We start from the raw sequence: 20,679 nt of genomic DNA, 5'->3' as shown, positions 1-20,679 counted from the left end.
GATAATAAAAATCATTCAAAAATCATTTTTACCATCATGTACAAAATGATTGTTCTTGGAGCACTAACCAATGATGCCACAATATATGTTTTTAATTTATGTTATTTTGTATTTTTATTATTCTAATCATATTTTTAGTTGTTACTTGATTCAAGGACAAAAATGAGCATGCATTTAATTTGATTGGTAATTTGTTTAACTTTCGGAGATATTAACTAACATGTTGCTAGCTTTCAAATTTTTGTTTCCTTAATTTTTTTATAGTGATAATGGTCCCTAAGGTTTCATCGGACTGGATTGGAGTGGCTATGATAATTATCCTATTCCATGTTTGCTTAGTCATAAGGGACAAGATAAGAACATGATTGGAATTAATTTTTTTTTCCCTTGGTTTGATACCTATAAGATGCCTAAGCATGACCCATGTGAATGGGGCCAATGGGCTAAGAAACACCCCCCCCAACCCGCTACCCCAATACAAGCACACACAATCCAATTCTATATTTTGGTTGCCCTAAGCCAAACCTACACATACTTTAGGACTATTGGAGTGACCTAGTTGTCCCTCTCATTTGTTAGCATGTCAATTGTTCACTAGCATAGTGGTAAATTTGATAGTTTTGTTTAACCCCTGGACATATAGGATATGCGTAAGAGGTTTAGAATTTTATACAAAGAAAACTAACAAATTGGACAAACTTCTGTTTTGTGCTACTATTCCTCTTTGCAATTTGAGCAGTACATACAACTTTGTTGTTCTTTTGTCCATTGGCCACTCTATTAAAGAATTTAGTGTTTTTTTCTCTTTTTTCAAGAGAAATTAATTTTTTATTTTAATGTATAAAAGCCTATATGTTAATACGTGTGCCCCATTTCATCATCCTCCCCATGCACGTTTTTTTCCTCACTTTCTGTTTGTGATAAAAAATGCTATGATGGATACGATTTGGGAGGTTTTGGGGAGGAGGAGGCAGGTGGTGAAGGCAAAGGTCTCAGAAACGGAGGCCGAGAGAGATTTGATTGGTTCCCCCACCTCTGAATGGGTGTTGTCACGCCTGGTGGAGTGGATTCCCACTTTAGGTGCATTCTACAGAGTTGGAGACATGGGTGGTGTCATCCACATCAGCAGTGGTGTTGTTCGCATTCAGTGGTGGTGTGTATGGTACTGTTGGGGATATTGTCAGCCTCATAATTTTGGTTGGAATATGCCATTATAGTATCTATGACCATCACAGTAATGGGCGCCCTACTGATTTCTTGCATCAACACACCAAGTTTCTTAGTGTTAATCAATGGGCGCCCTACTGATTTCTTTAGCTCCTCTAGAGGACTGAGACAAGGGGACCCTTTGTCCGCCCTTTTGTTCATTGTGGTGATGGAGGTGCTGACCCCCATGTTGAAAAAAGCTGCCAAAGGGGGGTAATTAAAGGTCTTAGAGTTGGCAGGCATGAAAGGTCCTTGGAGGTCACACATCTCTTATTCGCAGATGACACTTGTCATTTTTTATGAGGATGACCCTCCCCACATCTTGAATCTGAGATGTATCTTGGCAGGGTCTAAGGCAGTTTTGGGTTTAAAAGTTAACCGTAGAAAAAGTGAAATCATTCCGGTTGGAGAAACTGTAGACAGGCCTTCCCTTGCTGGCCTTCTGGGGTGCAAGATGATAACTTTCCCCATTAACTACCTTGGGCTACCTCTCGGTGCCAAATCCAAAGATAAAGGAGTGTGGGACCCCATCATTGAAAAATTTGACAAAAGGCTGGCTGGATGGAAGAAGAATTTTTAATCAAAAGGTGGCAGACTCACTCTCATTAAAAGTGCCTTGACAAATCTCCCCATTTACTTTTTGTCTCTCCTTCCCCTTCCAGCTTTAGTTGCCAAGCGACTCGAAGGAATTCAAAGGAGGTTTCTTTGGGGGAGCTTTGGGGCGGAATTCATATTTTACCTTGTCAAATGAGGCATGGTGAGGCAACCCATTCATATAGGAGGCTTGGGTTTGTAGTCCCTCCACATTTTCAATAAAGCCCTTTTAGGGAAATGGATGTGGAGATTCATGATCGAGAAAGATCACCTTTGGCATGGAATCATTGTAGTGAAATATGGGCTTGAACATAATGATTGGATCTCCCAGGCTGGTAGAGGACCACATGGTGTAGGGGTGTGGAATTTCATCAGGAAAGGCTGGAATGATCTCATTTCTTGTATTAGATTTCAGGTGGGGAATGGGGACAAGATTTATTCTTGGCATGATGCTTGGCGGCTGGTGCGATCAGAAGCTTTTAGTATCTTATTTCCAGCCATTTACAACTTGCCAGTGACAAAGATTCCTGCATCAGTCAGCACCTCCAAACCTTAGATCAGGGGCTCTTTCCCCCCTTATCAGAAATGTGGAAGATAGGGAACTCAATCAGCTCATAGACTCCTACAGCTTTCTCTACAGCTTTCAGCACCATAATAGTACTGATCTTCCAGTTTCAGCCTTGAATGAGAAGGGGGTTTTCACTGTTAGATCCTTCTACAGGAAGCTCTTTCCACCTTTCTTCCCCGGGAGGCAACTCATGTTAAGATCTTGACTTTGGATAATTTGCAAAGAAGGGGTGTGTTAGTCGCCAACAGATATTCCCTTTGCATGGCCTATGCTGAATTACTAGAGCACATCCTCCTCCATTGCAGTTGGACCAAGAATCTTTGGAATATGGCGTTGACTCTGATTGGACAGTGGTGGGTTGTCGCTAACTCTGTGGGAGGGGAACTCTGGGCCTAGAAAGGTATTCAGGCAACAAAAGAGAAGAGAAAGGATTTTTCCTTCATCCCCCTTACAATTTTCTGGTGTGTTTGGAAAGATAGTAATTGGAGTGTTTAAAAATTCAACCTCAGCAGTCCAGATCAATAAAGAGTGCTGGTTTACTGCAGTCAATAGCTGGTGTAGTAAGACTGTTGTTAATGGCTGTAATGTAATCTTTGATTTTTGTGACACCCTTCAGGGTGCTAGACTTGCTGCACCACAGGCTGGCATCCCTTTGATGCATTTTCAATAAATTTTCCTTTACTTATGAAAAAAAAAAAAACAGCCCGTTCAAATGCGAGGTAAGGGTGTATGCATCATGACCTTCCTAGACCTCCAATATGATGTCCTAGACCTCCAATATGATGTGGGAATCTCGTGCACTGGGTGTTGCAATTTTTAAACCCTCTGATTTTCATGCTCAATATGACACGCCTGATGCAGGGACTTGGACAGTCCTAAATATGAAACTTCAGGGATATGTTATGTGATTCCCATTTCTTTTCCAATTCACCTCGAGTCAATTGCTTTTGATTATACTTGATGGTAAATAAGCTTAGCAAATTGATTAGTTACGAGCAAGGTTCTCAACAACTGTACTCAAACTGAAGAATTGATCTTGCCATTGGGATATTGAAATTGTGTGCATCACCATGGCCCTTTTGACTTTGATCTAAATTATGTGGAATTTCATTTTATATTGCAGAAATGATTAAGGGTGTCTTGTCCATTTCATGACCCATCTGAGATTCAGCAGAAATATTGATTGGGAATGGGAATTTCAATTGAATTCATTCAGTTCAAGAGGCATGAAATGGGAATTCTATGGATACCAAGGGTTATTGTCCTTTTGATACCTTTGTTATTTGAAGTCTTTCTTTTTATGTAGAACCAAACTTCTGCGCTTAAGGTGATACATGTGTATACTATTTGTTTTTAGGTTTTCTGAATCCAAGTGGACCATTTGTCATTAGCTTCCTATTCATATCCGTAATAGGCCGTTACACTCTCAAACTGGCTGTGAATGACTAAAAAAGATTTTAATTGAAAAAAAAAAAAATTTCCCAAATTTTCCCTTTATTGAAGCTTAAAAACTCGATTTAAAGTTGGTTTATTTAGGTAGTGAATTTTTGAAAAAAAAAAAAAAATAATTTTTGGGTTTATTTTCCTTGACATTTAGTATGCATTTTTTTGTAAAAAATAACTACCATACAAATAAAACCCACTTTTTTCTCTCATTAAATCACATATGTTTGCATTCTAACTTTTTTTCACTTTTTCTTCCCTGTTTTTCTTACACCTAGTTTGGAGATTAAGATACGTTCTATCGTATGCTTTTGGTTCTTGTTCAAACATATTAACGGTCTAAACATATGAGCATTCTATATTTTATTTTTTGGATAAAAAAAATTCCTTGAAGATTGAAACAGTACTAAAGATGGCATTCTATGTTTTATATTTCTTTATATTTAATCTTTCTTAGTTTGAATTTCACTTATAATCAATAAAGAAGTAAGTAGCGAATGCGTACTTTTCTCACCAAAGCAACTAATGCAACCAAGATGCATCCAATATTTGTAGTATATGTTATATTTAAATTGATTAAAATTTAATAAAAATCATTTAAAAAACTAGTATATAGGATTTCGGGATCAAAACATGTGAATTCATATGTTTTTAAGAAGGTTTCTAATGCAAAAAATGAATTCATGGACGCGATATCTGTTTCCAATTACTTGTTCCCATGACAGCTGTGACCATCACACTGCAATTGTTACTGTTATGTGGAGAATTACTGTTAAAACCATGGTGCGTGTGCTACTGCAGCTGTCGGCATTTGTTCTGTTTAGTTGGGCTAGTGATAAGAAGTTGTATCAATTAGCTTTGATTGTGCACTGCCTCATTTATTAGAAACATACGTTCAAGTACTTATTCATTAATAGGATGTTATGTTTTATGTGTGTGAACATTTATTTGTCTTGCTTTTTTCTGACCTTGATCCTCACTTTAATGTTTATGGTACCTAATACAGGTTGCTTTCCCTGCCGCTAGAAGAACGTTTCAAGAAGTGGCTTTGTGAGGTATGCGGTCATATGTTCAAGAATAAAATTTTATATTTTGTAATGATGGTTTGATGGTTGTTTCTGCATGTTTCTTTGGATGCGTGTGAAAGGCTGATCCTACACAGTTTTATTTTGACATTTCTGCATGAAGACCATATCCTTCATTTGCATCCTTGTTAGATAAGTTGCTGACATTAGGACTATATTTCGATACCTGCTGGTTAGCTGAGCATAGTTAAGTCTGTTGCTCTACATTTTTCTTTTGCTAATGTATGTTAGATTGAAAAAGAATATAAAGGTTTCTTGTTCAAATTCAAGGGCTAATCTTCTTCTATGGCATTGATGAAATTGACCTCAGTATAGATTCTTGGCTTGTAAAGTTGCATATTGTAACAGGACGCGAGGGTCATTATTCAGGGCTGCAAATCTACTCTCAAACAGAATGACCTGCACTGCTATTTAAGTCCTTCGCTAAGTTTTAGATGGTTGCCTTGTCAAGGAAGGAATTCTTGGTGGTATAAACTATGCTGTGAATATATTTGCTTTTCCATAAATACAGGATTCTTTTTGTTTATGTATCTCAATGTGTTCTTTAATAAACGTTGGTTCTCTGCCAGCTGGCTTTCTACTTGCTTTCTTATTATCTTTCCTGCTTTTGTTTTTGGTTGATAAGGATGATGAATTCTCCATAGTTAAAACTTGAAACCTAGACCGTCCTAAACCTGTACTTCATCTGGGTGCCAATTGAGCAAATCTGCTTTAATCTTTTTCTGTGCTTTTAATCTCCTATATATTATGTCAAGATATGTACACGTGCACATGTACATCACCATCTCAGGGTTGCATTATTATGCTGGAATCACTGATGATAGAACTGTACTTTCTTAATCATACGGTTTTGCTTTTACATTTACTTTTGATTTTAAGGTTGGTCTAATCTCAGAAATATCATTAATAGGGTCCTCCTGTGCATCGATTCAATGCTCTGAAGCATCTTGCTCCTGATGAATCCATTGAAGATGTTTTACGAGTTCTTGGGCGGCATGCTCGGTTGGTACAAGGGCTGTGGGTTCCTAAAAGTTCATTGCTGTCTGATGGCCGTGAGGGGGTGGAAGCATTAGCTAGAGATTACATTCTTCTTTTATTTAGCAAGAATCCTACTATCAAGTACCCACAACTAGACGTCCTAAAACGTAACAAAGCTCTGAAAGGCATCCTGACGACGTTAGCTGTTGAAAGACCTTCTTTTAAGGATTGGAAGTTTAGAGAGCCTACAGATGTTTCATTTATAAAACTTTATCCAAATGTTGTTAATGAGCAAAATCAATATTGGGAAGCTTTGGAAAAAAAGGTGACTGTTGTTATTCATGGAGGTGAAAGAAGTGGGCCTGGTGCTAAGAATAAGCCTGGCATGCCTACTAAGCCTGGAACATCAACAGTTTCTGATAAAGGTGCAATGAGATCAGGAAATGAGACACCATCACGGAGGACAGCCATGTCTAACGAAACTCGGGAAGCATTATCTAGAGCCCTGAAAAAACTTTTCCAAATGTATAGGGTTTGCAGGTAATGTTGTACATTTTAAAATATTTTTGTGCATTTCATTACTATTTGTACTTCACAGCATTGGTTTTCATTTGATGGTTTAATATTTGTCGTCATTTATGCTTATGAATATATATATATATATATATATATATATAATGTAAATATATATACATTAATTGATCAACTGATACCTTGAAAATTTCTTCAGCGATGATCTGTAGGAATCGTATCGACCATAATCCGATTATTACAAAATTACCAACCATTGGATAAATCTTGTGACTGCTGCAAGTCCTGCATCTGCCTCGTATTCTAGTGCTTCTTAGTAATCATGCAATTTCAGAAAACTTTTCCACCCCCTTCAAACACACCCCCCACATGCGCACCCAAAAAAATTTATAATTTATTTTTTCCCCTTCGTTTTCCCACAGCTCTGCAATGCAAAGGTAGCTTTCACATTGAAATGGTAATCATAAACAAGGGTACCATTTTCCTAGAGTTCCTCAAATGTTGCATTTCCTATGCTCCCAAAAGCTGATGCATTATTCTGACTTCTGTTGTAATATTTAAAGCTGAGCATTGACTCCCGCATTGCTTAAATGTTGAACATCGATCTCCAAAACTGTGGTCCTTTGGCAGTGTTGCTGTCTGAAACTTTAGCATAATCTTCACCATTATTTCTACATCCTTCCCATTATGCTGTCTTTCGAACACCAATTACAAGGTTATTGGTGAGTTTAGTTGTTCAATTTTGTGCTTCAGATTAAGTCATGGGTTGGTTGTAGAAGTTCCTTGTTATCGAAGCAAGTTGAGTTCTAGTTGGATTAGCAAATCGTGGGGAATCTCGTAGATTGCTCACGACCTTAGAACCTCAAACCCCACAAATGAAATCCTAAGTAACATTCTTAGTACTGGCATAGCTTAATTTTCAGCACACCTGCAACGCTGCAACTTCCTTGTGCTCGTAGCTGCTACTTCCAGATTTTGCGATGGAAGCTCTAACTCAACTTCTGTCTCATCCAACCTTTAAAGTTTCAACAATCCTAAATCTATTTTCAACCCTGGTAAATCCTATTTTTGAAATCTGACATTCAGATCCAGGAAGCGTTTCCTTTCCCTGTTGGATGTCTTGCTTCAATTCTTGGTTACTGGAGTTCACTGTTAGAGTACTTTCAGTTCAATTTTCCTGCTGGAGTTATTCTTCTTGGATAGGAGATCTTGAGTGAATAGAAGTTATCTTCTTGCACATGTTAGGGTCTACCTTGGTAATCCTTCTTCTTCTTCCTTTACCTTTCACCTTGTTCTCTTTGCTTGCAAGATCATCTCACCACCTTCCTTTGCAAAACAGACCTTATTCTAAGGCTTTGAAGGCCATCCTACATGTGGATCAGATTCAGGCATCATCTCATCATGATCACCGTCTTCTTCTTGTTCTTCTTCAAGTGCCTCTACATTCTTGCATTTTTTTACTCTTGTAACCTAAAACCTTTTAACCCTATTCTCATTCCTTGCTCAACTATCTCTCCATATTCCTTTGAAAGATAGTCCATATGTTATTGGTTTTTTGATATTAAATATAGTATCTGGGCGAGTCTTTCCATTTTGTGTTTCCTAATTTAAGTAGATCTTTTGAGTAGCGATTTGGAGGAGCTGTGATGCAGAACAGTGATGGATAAGTACTGCCAAGAAAGGAATTGGAAAAGAAGTAGAGACAATAGAGGGAATGAAAAAGAAGAAGGAAGAAGAAAGGAGGAAGAAGAAGATTCAAGGTGGGGGAATACTCACGTTAATTTCCACATCAAATTCATAAAACTCACTATGGTCTTTGCCCCCAATTTATAAGAAAGCCTAAATTACAAGAAAATTACAAATAAACCCTTGAAGATACAAGAATTTACTAATAAACACTTAAAGAGACATATATTACAAACCAAACCCCAAATACGCATGTATGAATGAGCATACTCAAATTTAATTAAACACTCATAAAACTATTATTAACTAAACACATTCAGGTTTAGGACCCAAACAATACCTTGATCCTATTCTTTGAAATTGGGTTTCAAATTTGATCAAAGTGATCCATCCTATAATCTAATTACAATCCTACATCAATTCCCTCCTTCCGAAAAGAACTCAATTTTGTCAAGTTGGGGAAAGCGCCAAGGAGTCCATCACTGTGAAAAGAATCATCTTCCTTCATAAGAAAAGAACCACTGTGCTTCAATTTGGGAAGTGGAAAGAGCTCAAGATGGCATCAACTTATGCCTCTTGTTGATGAAGAAGGTGTTGGAAATGTAATAGAAGGAAAAATATTTACTAATAAAATTAATATTAAATAAAAACACAAATACGTATTAGAAGCTGAGGTGTGGAGGGACCACTATCCTTAAAGCCGATTTTGCGTGTACAAAGAACATTTCTTGGTGCATATAGTGCACAACCTCCATATTACTTAGCTGGCTCGATTTTGTGTGTACTCAAACACCAGAGCGATAGATGTAGTGTTATTTAGTTACCCAACAAATTATAAATCTCAAGAAAGAGTAGAAGATAAAGTTATTTTAAAGAAGAAAAACCATATCTTGAAAATGAAGCTGGATCACAGTTTATATAGGTAAAATTAAGTATAACTTCTAACATCATAAATACGAAACCATTAAAGTAGTAGTTAATATTTTAAAAATGTTAAAACTAATATATTAAACTTAATGTATAATTAATTAAAATAAAATCGATGACCGTTATATAATATTTATTAAACTAATATTTTTTGATTTGAAACATCCAACATTAATACGGTAATACCAACAATCCCCTACATGGTTCAAATTAGAAAAAAATCGAAGAAAGATAAAATGTTAGTGTTGGGTAATCATGAGATGTAATGCATTGGGTGACAATACCTTTCGGTTTGAATTACACTTAGAGAAAATATGTCATGAGTTACAAGAACTTGGTGAATATTAAATTCTTGAACCAAATTCTTTTAATGTAACACTATAAACATATCACTCACATAGCATCTCTAGACACAACTCTTGCGAGTTGGTACGAATAGGCCATGCACCATAGTTGGATATTCATGAGTACTCTAGAAAGTTTTAGCCCAATAGAATTTCATAGGAAGCAGCCCCACTTTCACACTCACATAGGTAAATCCATGAGTGTATAACTGTAACTAAACACACCACCTAACAGAGGATATGGATTTATTAAGAGATAAACTCAGCCTCACAATTGTTATAGTTGCACCATTTGAACACCATAGGGATGATCAAAACAAATAATAGTGCTTACCAAACTACTCAATGAGTTGTTTTTACCCGTTGAACCTAATTCATGGGATCTCCAACTCAAAGGTTGGGTTGCTATCATTAGTAGTTTATGTTAAGGGCTTAAGACGCATCATCCTCGATGTTTATTTTCTATTAGCTTTTTAGCTAATCCTTTAGTTAGGGAATTTATTAATCAACAGTTGTTTCTTAATTCTCATATTTTGATCATATTGATACTAGGTACCCCCACATTTTTGTTGTGATCACACTAATATTGTCCCAATTTGACTATTCAAATAGTTTAGGCTAGTCCATAGATACACTAATCAATTCCAATATTATGGTTATGTGTCTATTATCCACTTGGATAAAGCATCACAAAATTACGCATCTATGTGTATTGATTATATTGATTATCATGTTCCAATTTATTTTCCTATGCCATTTATTACATGTTCCAATTAGGTGACTCCATCACTACACTATTGTTCCCATACAAAGACTGTGCCTTATTGAAACCAATCTTGCTTTGCAAAAAAATATTAATAGTAATTATCGAGCATATTAATTTAATTACATATTTATGCACCACAGTCTATTTCAAATATGAATAGAATATCAAAATTCTTTAACCCTCACAATTAAAGATAATAAATTTACGTGTCTTACAAGAATCACGTAATCTTATAATTGGGGAAAAATAGATAAATTTTTTTTTTGAAAAATTTTAATATATGCGGTTTATTTTTTTCCCTTCGAAAATAGATAATAGCACTTGGATTTAAGATTGTTGGAAGTATAATAGAAGGAAAAATATTTACTAATAAAATTAGTACTAAATAAAAATAAATACTTATCAAAAGCTAAGGCGTGGAAGGACCACTGCCCCTAAAGTCGATTTCGCGTTTACGGAGAACGTTTCTCAGTGCATATAGTAACTACGTGCACAACCTCCAGGATTGCTCAGCTGGCTTGGTTTTGTATGCACTCACAAACACTAGAGTGATAGGAGATGTAGTGCCATTTAGTTACCTAACGAAATATAAATCTCTAGAAACAGTAGAAGATAAAGTTATTTCGAAGAAGAAAAATCATATCTTGAAATGACAATGGATCACAGTTTATATTGGTAAAATTAAGTATAACTTCTAGCATCATAAATACAAAACTATTAAAGTAGTAGTAAATAATTTGAAAACGCTAAAAAAAAAGGCAGCCCAGTGCACAAAGCTCCTGCTTATGCGGGGTCCGGGGAAGGGACGGACCACAATATATTAAACTTAATGTATAATTAATTAAAATAAAACTGACGACTGTTATATAATATTTATTAAACATTTTTTTAAATTTGAAATATCCAACATTAATACAGTAATACCAACAAAATGCATAAAAATTTTCATAGGCATAATGCTTAACCCTCCTATCAAACCACCATGGACACCCCAAATGGTATGGCAAATCTCGAGAGGAAGGCATAAGAATTTTCACAGGCATCATGTTGCACTGTCTCCATAATTGAATCAATCTTGAAGTTATGCAATGACCATGGACTTTGAGTTTTGTATTTTCCACCCAAGTGTTGCATGGATCAGGATGTGGTTCAAACTCCAAATTTAACTTCCTCACAGCTTCTTCAGAATCTGCATTTGCATGAATATCAGGATCAAAAGCCAAATTACAAAGCTTCTAATGACAAATCTCCTGATTTTGAAAGAATACTGATTCATCTCCAATTTTCATTTTCTTCAACTTTATGGGAAAGAGAGGATAGATCAAAGTACTAAACATTCACGTTTTCATCTTCATCGAAGTCATTTAGGACTTTCGTCTCAACTTCAATTATTTGGATGGCATCATTATATTCTTTTTTTTTTTTTTGTTTTGTTTTGTTGCAATTGTCATAACTTGGTCAGTACATTGTGCTGGCGAATGTTGATCAAATAAAGCTGCTGGAACTTGACCAATGTTTGACTCAAATTCCAACCTAAAGTCTGTTTTTTTAGCAGAAATTAAGTAGATCTAAGTCGTGGGAGTAGAAGAGGGTTTGGAGCACAAAATGACAGAAGAAATCTACCAAAAGATGTAAATCTAGCCTTCATATGCTAACTGGCCATAACACAACTGTAGCCTCCATTATGGACTGGAGGCATAACGGTTATGGCCGGGAATTTCAACAGCACCAAGATAGTGGCCTTTAATGGATCAGAGAACATTTTTTCTGTTATGCAATGACCATTATGCTACAAAATGGACACTATATAAAACCTTGGGATACACCTTCCTACTTGAGAGCAGCTCATATGTAACTGTTCATTTTTAGTTGTTTGATATCTTGTTCTCTAACATTGGTATTTTTTCTCACTACTTAGTAAACTTCTTTCTATAAAAAAAAAAAAAAAACTGAATGGATCTTTAAAACATAAAGTTTCTGCCAGTCTATTTGGCTCACAGGAAAATGATGCTCAAAATGATTGACAGCTGAGATTGCGAGATTCGTAATTTTGGAAGATAAAATATTGTTCCCTATTAGTAAAGTGACATGTTTTCAATTAAGTTTTTGACAGAATTTCAACATTGTAGGAGTTATGTACGAAATTATACATATTATGAAATCGACTTGAACATTTAGATTTTCAGATTGATATTCAGGAAATGATATAAGCACTCGATGGCTGATGCTAATAGTACATTATGTAGTGAAAACCATATGGAATTGGAAATGTAGGGTAAATAGTAAATGCATATCTAAATGATAGTTAATAATCTCTAGCATAGTTTAAAACCTAGATCGAACTGGAACCATTACTTTTCCGCTTTGGGTGATGTCACTAAACTGGATATAGTGGGAATTGGAGTTAACCCAGTTCTCATTAATAGGGCCTCATGGTACATGGAGAGGTGTATTGCCAGTGTATAAACAATCAATTTGTGAACTATTTCATAACAAATTATACATATATATATACACACGCACACACACACAATTAATTTATTTGAAATTTATATATACACTTGCATCTACCCATGCTTTCATATGTATTTGCCCCTAGGCACAGCTTGAGTAGAATTTTTTTTTAATGTAATTAAACACTTTTTTTTTTCTACCTTTGAATATTTTCAGACTCTTAATATGATATTACTATTTAATAAATTTCAAGAATATTTTATAAAATAGAAAATTATAAATCTTATCTAAATTATTTCTAGTAATTATTCTTTATTATAATTAGATAATAAGTGATTATGAATTTGTTCACATATTTGTAATATTATCTTATATGATTGTAATAATAATAATAATTATTATTATTCTTATTAATATTATTATTATTATTATGACATCACTGATTCGACCATCAGATTGACTTGTCGATCCAATCTAGCCGACCCGGTGACTTCACTGGGGTTGTTCAGCTGCCCAGATTTTGAAACCATGATCTTCAGAAACTATTAAAGCTTGATGTACGTTTTTGGGCTGCGATCTAACAGCTAAGCTTTTAGGTGAAGTAATCTAAGTTCGTATCAAAGTTGTGGTGCTAGGAGGTCTTGGGTTGTAGCCTTGTTTCCCGTGTTTACTGTGTGGTGGTTATTTATCATTTATTTATCTCTCCACTTGCATTTGGGCTGCATGTGCGTGGGTGTGGGGGAGTGATGTAGGACAAGAAGCAAGCCCTCGGGAAGATCATTTTTGGAAAATAAAAAGAAGAATCGGGTCAAGGGATTGTTGGGTTTTGTTAGTAGAGTTAATTGTGTTGTAGTTTAATTAGTATAGAATTTTGTGTATTTGGTGGCTTGTTTGTAATATCAGTGCATGTTAGGGGTATTGTTTCTAATGTAATAGTTTTAGGGGTGTATGTGTAATTTCATGTGAAGAGACTTTCTTATAAATAGTGTGTGAAAGCCATGTATGTTGTAGGATTTTTTGTTGAATTTGAATTGAAATTGAATGTGAGTTTCCCCCTTGTATCTCCTCTGTCCTGTCTTCCCTGTTCCTTCTTCCCCTTTCCTCCTATATCCCACCCATGGCTGCAGTTCCTTGATGCTGCCCCTGCTTCATTTGGTATCAGAACCCAATATCGATCTCTGTTCTTCCACTTCAACCCCACATTTTCTTCTCTTCTCATCTTCTTTTATTCTTCCTCCTTTCTTCTTCTTTCTTTTCCTCCTGTTCTTCTCTTTTCTTTCTCTAACTCTCTGCTGTCGTCTGATTTATAATTCTGCTTCTCTGTTTTTATCTCTCTGTACTTCTGTATTCTCCTCCTCTCCTTCTCTTCTTGTCCTCTTCTCCTCCTCTTCTCCTCTCCTCCTCTCCTGCCTCTCTGACTGAATTCCCCAATTCTCTTTCCTTTCCTGTTTCTTGATCTGTTCTCTTTTCTAATCTGATTTTCTGTTCTTTCTTCCTCCTCTCCCTTCTTTCCCCTTCTATCTTCTTCTTCATTCTATGCTTCTCCCTCTTATATCTCTCTGATTTTACTTTCTGGTTCTCTGTTCTGAAATTTCAGTAGAAAATGATAAAAAAAAGAAAAGGAAAGGCAGTTCTGAACAATTTCAAAAATTCTAGTCATTTTCCCAAGTCTTTGAACACCAGTTTCCAGTGATCATCCTGCAACACCACCCATTCCATTGAAAACAGAAACCCCCGAAACCCTTCTCCGCAAACTTTTGTCACCATCCGATCACTGGAGAGCCTCCACGTGCCGGCCAAAAAGTTCCATCTGTAGGCCCCTCTTGAATCCCTATCTTCATATGATTTCTTATCACACCACCACCACCATTGCATTCACCAACCCTGGATCGACCTTTGCCTGGAGTTTCATCACTGGAGACTAGCTGCTGGCGAGTCACACGCTGCAGGCACTGGCGATGCACATATGACTGAAGTTCAATTCTCTGCATTTTCCAAATTCAAGATAAACTGCCTCCAACCACGACATTTTGGGTTTTCTTCCTCGATGTTTTGATCTGCAGCGTCATATTTTTCCACCAAGTGTGATATTTTGATACAAAAGACTAGAAAGTGAAGAATTTGTGTACCATTCAGCATTTTGAAGTGAAGATTTGTCAATTGCAACAATTAAAAATAATCAGTTTGCATCGCTGCATTTGTGAGTTTTCTGTGAATTTGTTTAATTTCTGCATTCACTCAAGACTACATGTGAATTGAAGATGGTTCTTGTGGTTCTTGAGAAATTTGGAGTTAAGCTTGCTTGTGAATTGTATTAAGGGCTTTTGATGATATATAGTTGTAGTATATGTGCGTGCGTGTGCATGTGTTGTTAAAGCTTGGTATACATTGTTGGCCCACAACCTGATAGATTAAGATTTTAGGTAAAGTGGTAATCTAACATGTATAAATCCAATAATATGGTGACAAATTATTGGAAAAAGGAATCCCATTTATCGTACTTTGACCATAATTCCAAGTTTTTTCACAACTTTCTCAAGTATGGAGGGAATGGTTGTGAAACCATTGTTGATAGAAGATGCCCAATGAATGTGGTTTCCATAAATAGGGTCACTCGAATGCAACTTCATCCAAAACCTCACCCAGTGCCTCATGAGATAACTTGGGTTGATAACTCTACTATAAATGTTTGTGAAAGATGTTCAGTTCCCTCCCAAATGGGTGACTATTTTGATAATGTTTGGTGTGTTGTCATTCCTATGAATATTGGCCATGTACTCCTTGGTTCTCCTTGATAGATGATTTGAGTGTGACTCAAGGAGTTGAGAACACATGTCTTCCACGATAATGGTAAGAGGATCATTTTAAAGCCCGCTCTACCAATCAACCTAAGACAAAGAATCTGCTAGAGTTACTCAACTTGAAGACACTACAAGCAAGGAAACGAAATGTTGAAGCTAACAAAGTTGTTTGGACGTTACCATTGTTGAGTTTGTCATCCCTGATATGTTCATTGATGCTAATTCTCAAATCAATTCTATGGTGCTGCCAATGGAATGTGGATTCTTGCATCACTCAAGCGCCAGCTTTCAAAGAGCCCATGCTTGCTTCTTATTTCTGAACCTCCAACGTTGCAAAATTTGAGGCTGAATTTTTCTAACCATGGGACATTTGATGTAGGACAAACAGCAAGCTCTTGGGAAGATCATTGTTGAAAAATAATTAACTACTCGGGTCAAGGGATTGTTGGGTTTAGTTAGTAGTTAATTGTGTTTTTTAGTTTAATTAGTATAGAATTATGTGTTTTTGGGAGGTTTTTTGTAATATCAGTGTATGTTAGGGGTATTGTTTGTAATGTAATGTTATTTTAGGGGTATATGTATAATTTCACGTGAAGAGACTTTCTTCTAAATAGTGTGTGAAAGCCATGTTTGTTGTAGGAGGAGTTGATGGATTTGATTTGAAATTGACCATGAGTTTCCCCCTTGTATCTCCTCTCTCCTCTCTTGCCTGTTCCTTCTTCTACTTTCCTCCTCCTATTATCTCTCATGGCTGCAGTTCCTTGATGCTGCCCCTGCATCTGGCAGGGATAGTGTTGAAGTTTCATGTAAGTTGTTGGTGAACTTTTTAAGGATAAAAATATATTATATTTTCTTTAAAAGAAAAAAGAAAACAAAAGGAAAATTCTTCTTGATTAATTTTATCCTAGATAAATGATAAATGTGTAAACTAAGAGTGTTGAGTTGGGGATGAAAGCTAGCCAAGGCTCAACCCAAGATGCAATGCCCTTTCCATTTATGAAGTCCAATTTGGCCTGATAAATTAATGCCACCCAAGGACTTCACTTTTGTAAAACTAAGGTAATTTGGTTGAGTTTTTTGTTTTACTGAAAGATACCTATGAACAAATTAATCTACTGACACAAAAATTGCCTTAAGATTTGACAAAATTGAGGAATATAAGGCAAGGAAACTTTAGGAGAGAGTTTATGGGAATGAGTGAGGGGAAAACTAAGTCATGAGAGGAGAGAAAGTTGGAGGGAATCTTGCATTTGGGGGAATCGAGGAGGAAAGGTTGCTTATTTTGAAGATAAAATATAGTCAGCTTCCTCCTCTTTGTTTCTGAATGGACGGGTTTAGGTTCTTTGATTTCACATGCCAATTTCTGTTGGTGTTAATCACAACCTTAAATCATCTTCTTCCACATATACAAAATAATATAAATTCCATAGAAATATAGATTTGGAGAAAAATGTGGGTCGGGTTTGCCAACTATTATTTCTACTTTTAAAACTAAACCGAAGCTGATGTCAGGTTGAGCTATTACAATCCAATTCCAACATGAGCAACTGAAACACCTTTGTACACCATCTAGAAGTTTAGATTTGTTTCCGGTTGGCCTGTTAAGGTTCCTGCCTCATTATGGGTGAAAATTGACTGGCTGGGCCACTTTAGAGCCATGAATAAGCAGAAGATGTGCTGTTCAGGATCTAAAATAGCCTCAGGCCCAAGGTCTTAGATTTCGATTTCGACTAAAATTTTGAAACTCTAAAAGTACGGAAATTTTGATTTCAATTTGAAAAAATAACGGAAATCAGTAGTAAAGCATGTAATTCTTTGTGAAACTTTAGAAATGGTTAACAAACATAATAATGTAAGTTTTAGGACAAATATATTACAAGTTAAACACATCTATGTTGTGTATGAGGTTGAAAAGTTGTAATATAGTATGTGTATCAAACATATTTGTAAGATAATGTATAGTAAACATATTCAGCGGATACAAATGAAATTCATAAATCATTTAAATATTATTTATTGTACAAATAATGATAATTTAGACATAAATGGTTAAATAAATTGCTGCTGTAAGTTTATTTTTTCATATAATTTCAAAAGCATTTGTCATAATATTTTTTGTTTCGATAAAAATAAATAAAATAAATTAAGGGAGAAATTTCACTTCACCCCTAAATCTCTTAGTTGAATTCCAAGGAAATTTCATTGTATAGTTAAAATTTCGATAAGTTTTGCTGAAATATCGAGATTTCGATAAATTTCAGGATGATTCGTTGAGATTTTGATGGAAATTATGCAAGAAGGAAATTGACTGCGATTTCGATTTCGAGGGTGATGGAAACCGGAAATTTCATTTCGTGGGAATTTAAGACCATGCTCAGGCCATAACGTTTTTAACCCAGCCTAGCCTTAGAAATTTGATTCTATGCCTAAGATGTTATTATTTAGTTGAAGTATTTATACAATATTATATTTGAACTAAATTAAATCAAAATTATTATTATTTTGATGTGTTTCTATGTATATATATACAGTGACCGTTGGAAGTAAATTGTTGATCTATATTGCTAAAGGGCTGTTTGGTATCACTGTTTAAAATTGGAGAAACAAAAACCAGAAACGAAAACCAAAAACTAGAAATAGAAACTAAAAACTAGAAACTAGTAACCTATTTGGTTAATATTTATAAAACTAGTACAAATTAAAAACTTAATTAAAAAAATGCTCATTTTCATCTTTGATAAAATAATATTATAAAAATATGATTAAAATAATAAAATTACAAATAATAACCATTAAAAAAAGTTACTATAATAAAAATAAATTTATTATAATTATTTTACTTAATTGTTCTACTTTCAAAATTTACTTTACAAAAAAAATTTTATTGGACATGGTAATTGAAAAATAGTAAAAGTATTTTGTAATTGGCTTTATTATTATTTTTTGAAATTCATGTATATTTTTATTTTAGTTATATTTAAATTCATATGATCATTTAATTTTGACTTTAATTTAAAAGTGTATAAAATGAATAATATAATTCAAAAATACTATTTTTGGATATTAAAATTTTGGCAACAGGTTGCTAAAACAATTGAAAACCACAAAATTTGGTTTTATGGTTTTCAGTTTCTTTGCAAATAGCTGAAAATCGGCAACAGAAACAGAAAACTGACAACATAAACAAATATGTTTTTATAATCAATTTTTCTTCACTGTGGAGAAACAAAAACAGAAAACAGAAAATAGAAAACAACAACGATACAAAACAAATCCTAAGGTGTTGGGGGCTTATATGAGCTGGCTTGGCCTTGTCCTATTGATGTTCATGTTCTTGACTGTACTCGCCTTACTGGTTGCCTTGCCAATTTTCTTCCCTATATGCTAAGTAGTTGATGCAATTAGATTTGGATTAAGCCCGAATAGAAATTCTGAAGATACTCTTGGACATCAAGGGATCAAAGTAACTAAATTTAAGTTGGACCATATGGAGTATCAAATTAATAATGGTGGGGGGAGGATATGGCATGATTTTTGTTGTAGGTGGTTGAGATGGATGAGCAATAGAATAAAAGGTATAATAAGGATTGCATGTGCAGATAGGTAACCTTGGAGAGAAAATTAGCTAAAACGATTTGAAGGTGAGTACTGGCAGCTTTTATATTCATCATTAAGAAAAGTAATTTGATTGAGGTGGAATTGTTGTAAGAATTAGAGGAAGTCTGTTGACTTTGGTGTATTCCCAAGAGGGGGGGTTGAATTGGAAATTTAAAAATTTGTCTCCTACGTTAAACTATCTAGCAGCAGTATATACGCAACCTAGGGTTTGTTTATGCAATTCCAAATGCGCAGATAAATATAATGTGCAGAAATTAAATCATGCGCAACGTTCATAGACAACTGAGAATAACATACATGTGCAGTAAATATAAAGTGCTGAAATGTAAAGTGCACACACGATATGTTATCAGGGTTCGGCCTGTTGGCCTGGTAGTATGTCTAGAGGGGGGGTGAATAGACTTTCTTCCGTGATGTGCTCACTTTCTACAAACACAGAAATCTTACCAACAGCAAGTGCATAAAATTGCCGTGTAAAAGGAAATGTAGAAAATCATGATAATAATATAAATGAGATAAGAGAGAAGAAAAGCTTAACACATTGATATTTACGTGGTTCGGCACCTCGCCTACGTCCACGCCTTGAGACCAACTCAAGGATTCCCAAAATCCACTAAAATCCTCCTTCGGGCGGAGAAGCCAATACACACCAGCTCACAAAGAGTTTCAAGAAGGTGCTCACTTAGAGACACCCAAAAACAGCTCACAAAGAGCCCTTGTTTACAAAAGGTAGATGAAGATTAAATGTAAGCTTGAATACTCCCTTGAGGTAGTTAAATTAATAAAATCCTTACTCAATATCCTCTGTCAATAGAGTAAATGCAAGACTAAGAGTAGCAAGAAGAGGGCAAGTGAGTTTGTGAGTAAACCCTAGAGATGACAAAACCAATGAATGATCTTCTTACAATATGATTTTTCTTGGGTGGGAAGTAAATGCTATTTACTCCTATTTATACATTAAATGGGTGAGGGCAACGCTGGAGAGCCGTTGGGCATTTATGAATGTAAGACAAAATTCAAAAATAGCCGTTCGCAGCATTTAATGTTTGCTGCTGCCCGACGTTCGTCGACGAACACAGGGCTTCGTCGACGAGCTCTTCAGTAACTTTGTCGACGAAGCCCTGTGTTCGTTGACGAGTTGCTGGTTATGAATTCAGGTACCTCTCGGTATATTTTCATCGACGAGAACCTGTGTTCGTCGACGAGTCCTTCATGTAATTCGTGGACGACGCCCTGTGTTCGTCGAGGAGTTGTGGCTCTGAATTCAGATGCCCCTCGGTATCTTTTTGTTGAAGAGAACCCTGTGTTCGTCGACGAAGTTTGTGCTAAACTCGTCGACGAAGCCCTGTGTTCGTCGACGAGATCTTCCTTCTTAAATTTTGTCCTTTTAAGTTTCTAAGAAGGTTCTTGTCCGTTTGGGGGTTTCTTTATACACTTTTAAATGACTTTGCTTGTATTTTGTTGCGTGTGTATGATATGCCCCTTTCTTGCTCTTAGTATTGAGTTTCACTCTATGTACAAGATATTTACAAGATGATATCTCTCTTATTTTACACACTCATTTTTCAGATGACTTTGTACATTTGTTGTATTGTTCATGAATGCTTTGAGAGACTTGTGCTTCTGGTCATGACATGAGTTGCTTTGACCGTTTGTTGGTTCAGATGCCATTTTGTAT

General features: G+C 35.5%; 1 protein-coding gene across 4 annotated transcripts in view; it reads left to right on the top strand.

Moving 5' to 3' along the window:
* The window catches only part of LOC131168607 (uncharacterized), an 88,015-nt gene that overhangs the window by 47,602 nt on the left and 19,734 nt on the right, over window positions 1–20,679 (top strand). For all 4 annotated transcript variants that reach the window (XR_009140361.1, XM_058128190.1, XM_058128180.1 and 1 more), the window contains exons 10-11: window positions 4,818–4,866; window positions 5,807–6,414. Coding sequence is in view for 3 of the 4 variants with exons in the window: in XM_058128190.1 (XP_057984173.1) it covers window positions 4,818–4,866; window positions 5,807–6,414 (657 nt within the window). In the remaining variant the exon portion in view is untranslated. The remainder of the gene's footprint in view (window positions 1–4,817; window positions 4,867–5,806; window positions 6,415–20,679) is intronic.

This window comes from Malania oleifera, chromosome 1 (assembly GCF_029873635.1).
Source record: "Malania oleifera isolate guangnan ecotype guangnan chromosome 1, ASM2987363v1, whole genome shotgun sequence".
Lineage (NCBI taxonomy): Eukaryota > Viridiplantae > Streptophyta > Magnoliopsida > Santalales > Ximeniaceae > Malania > Malania oleifera.
This window is presented reverse-complemented; position numbering and strand designations above follow the sequence as displayed.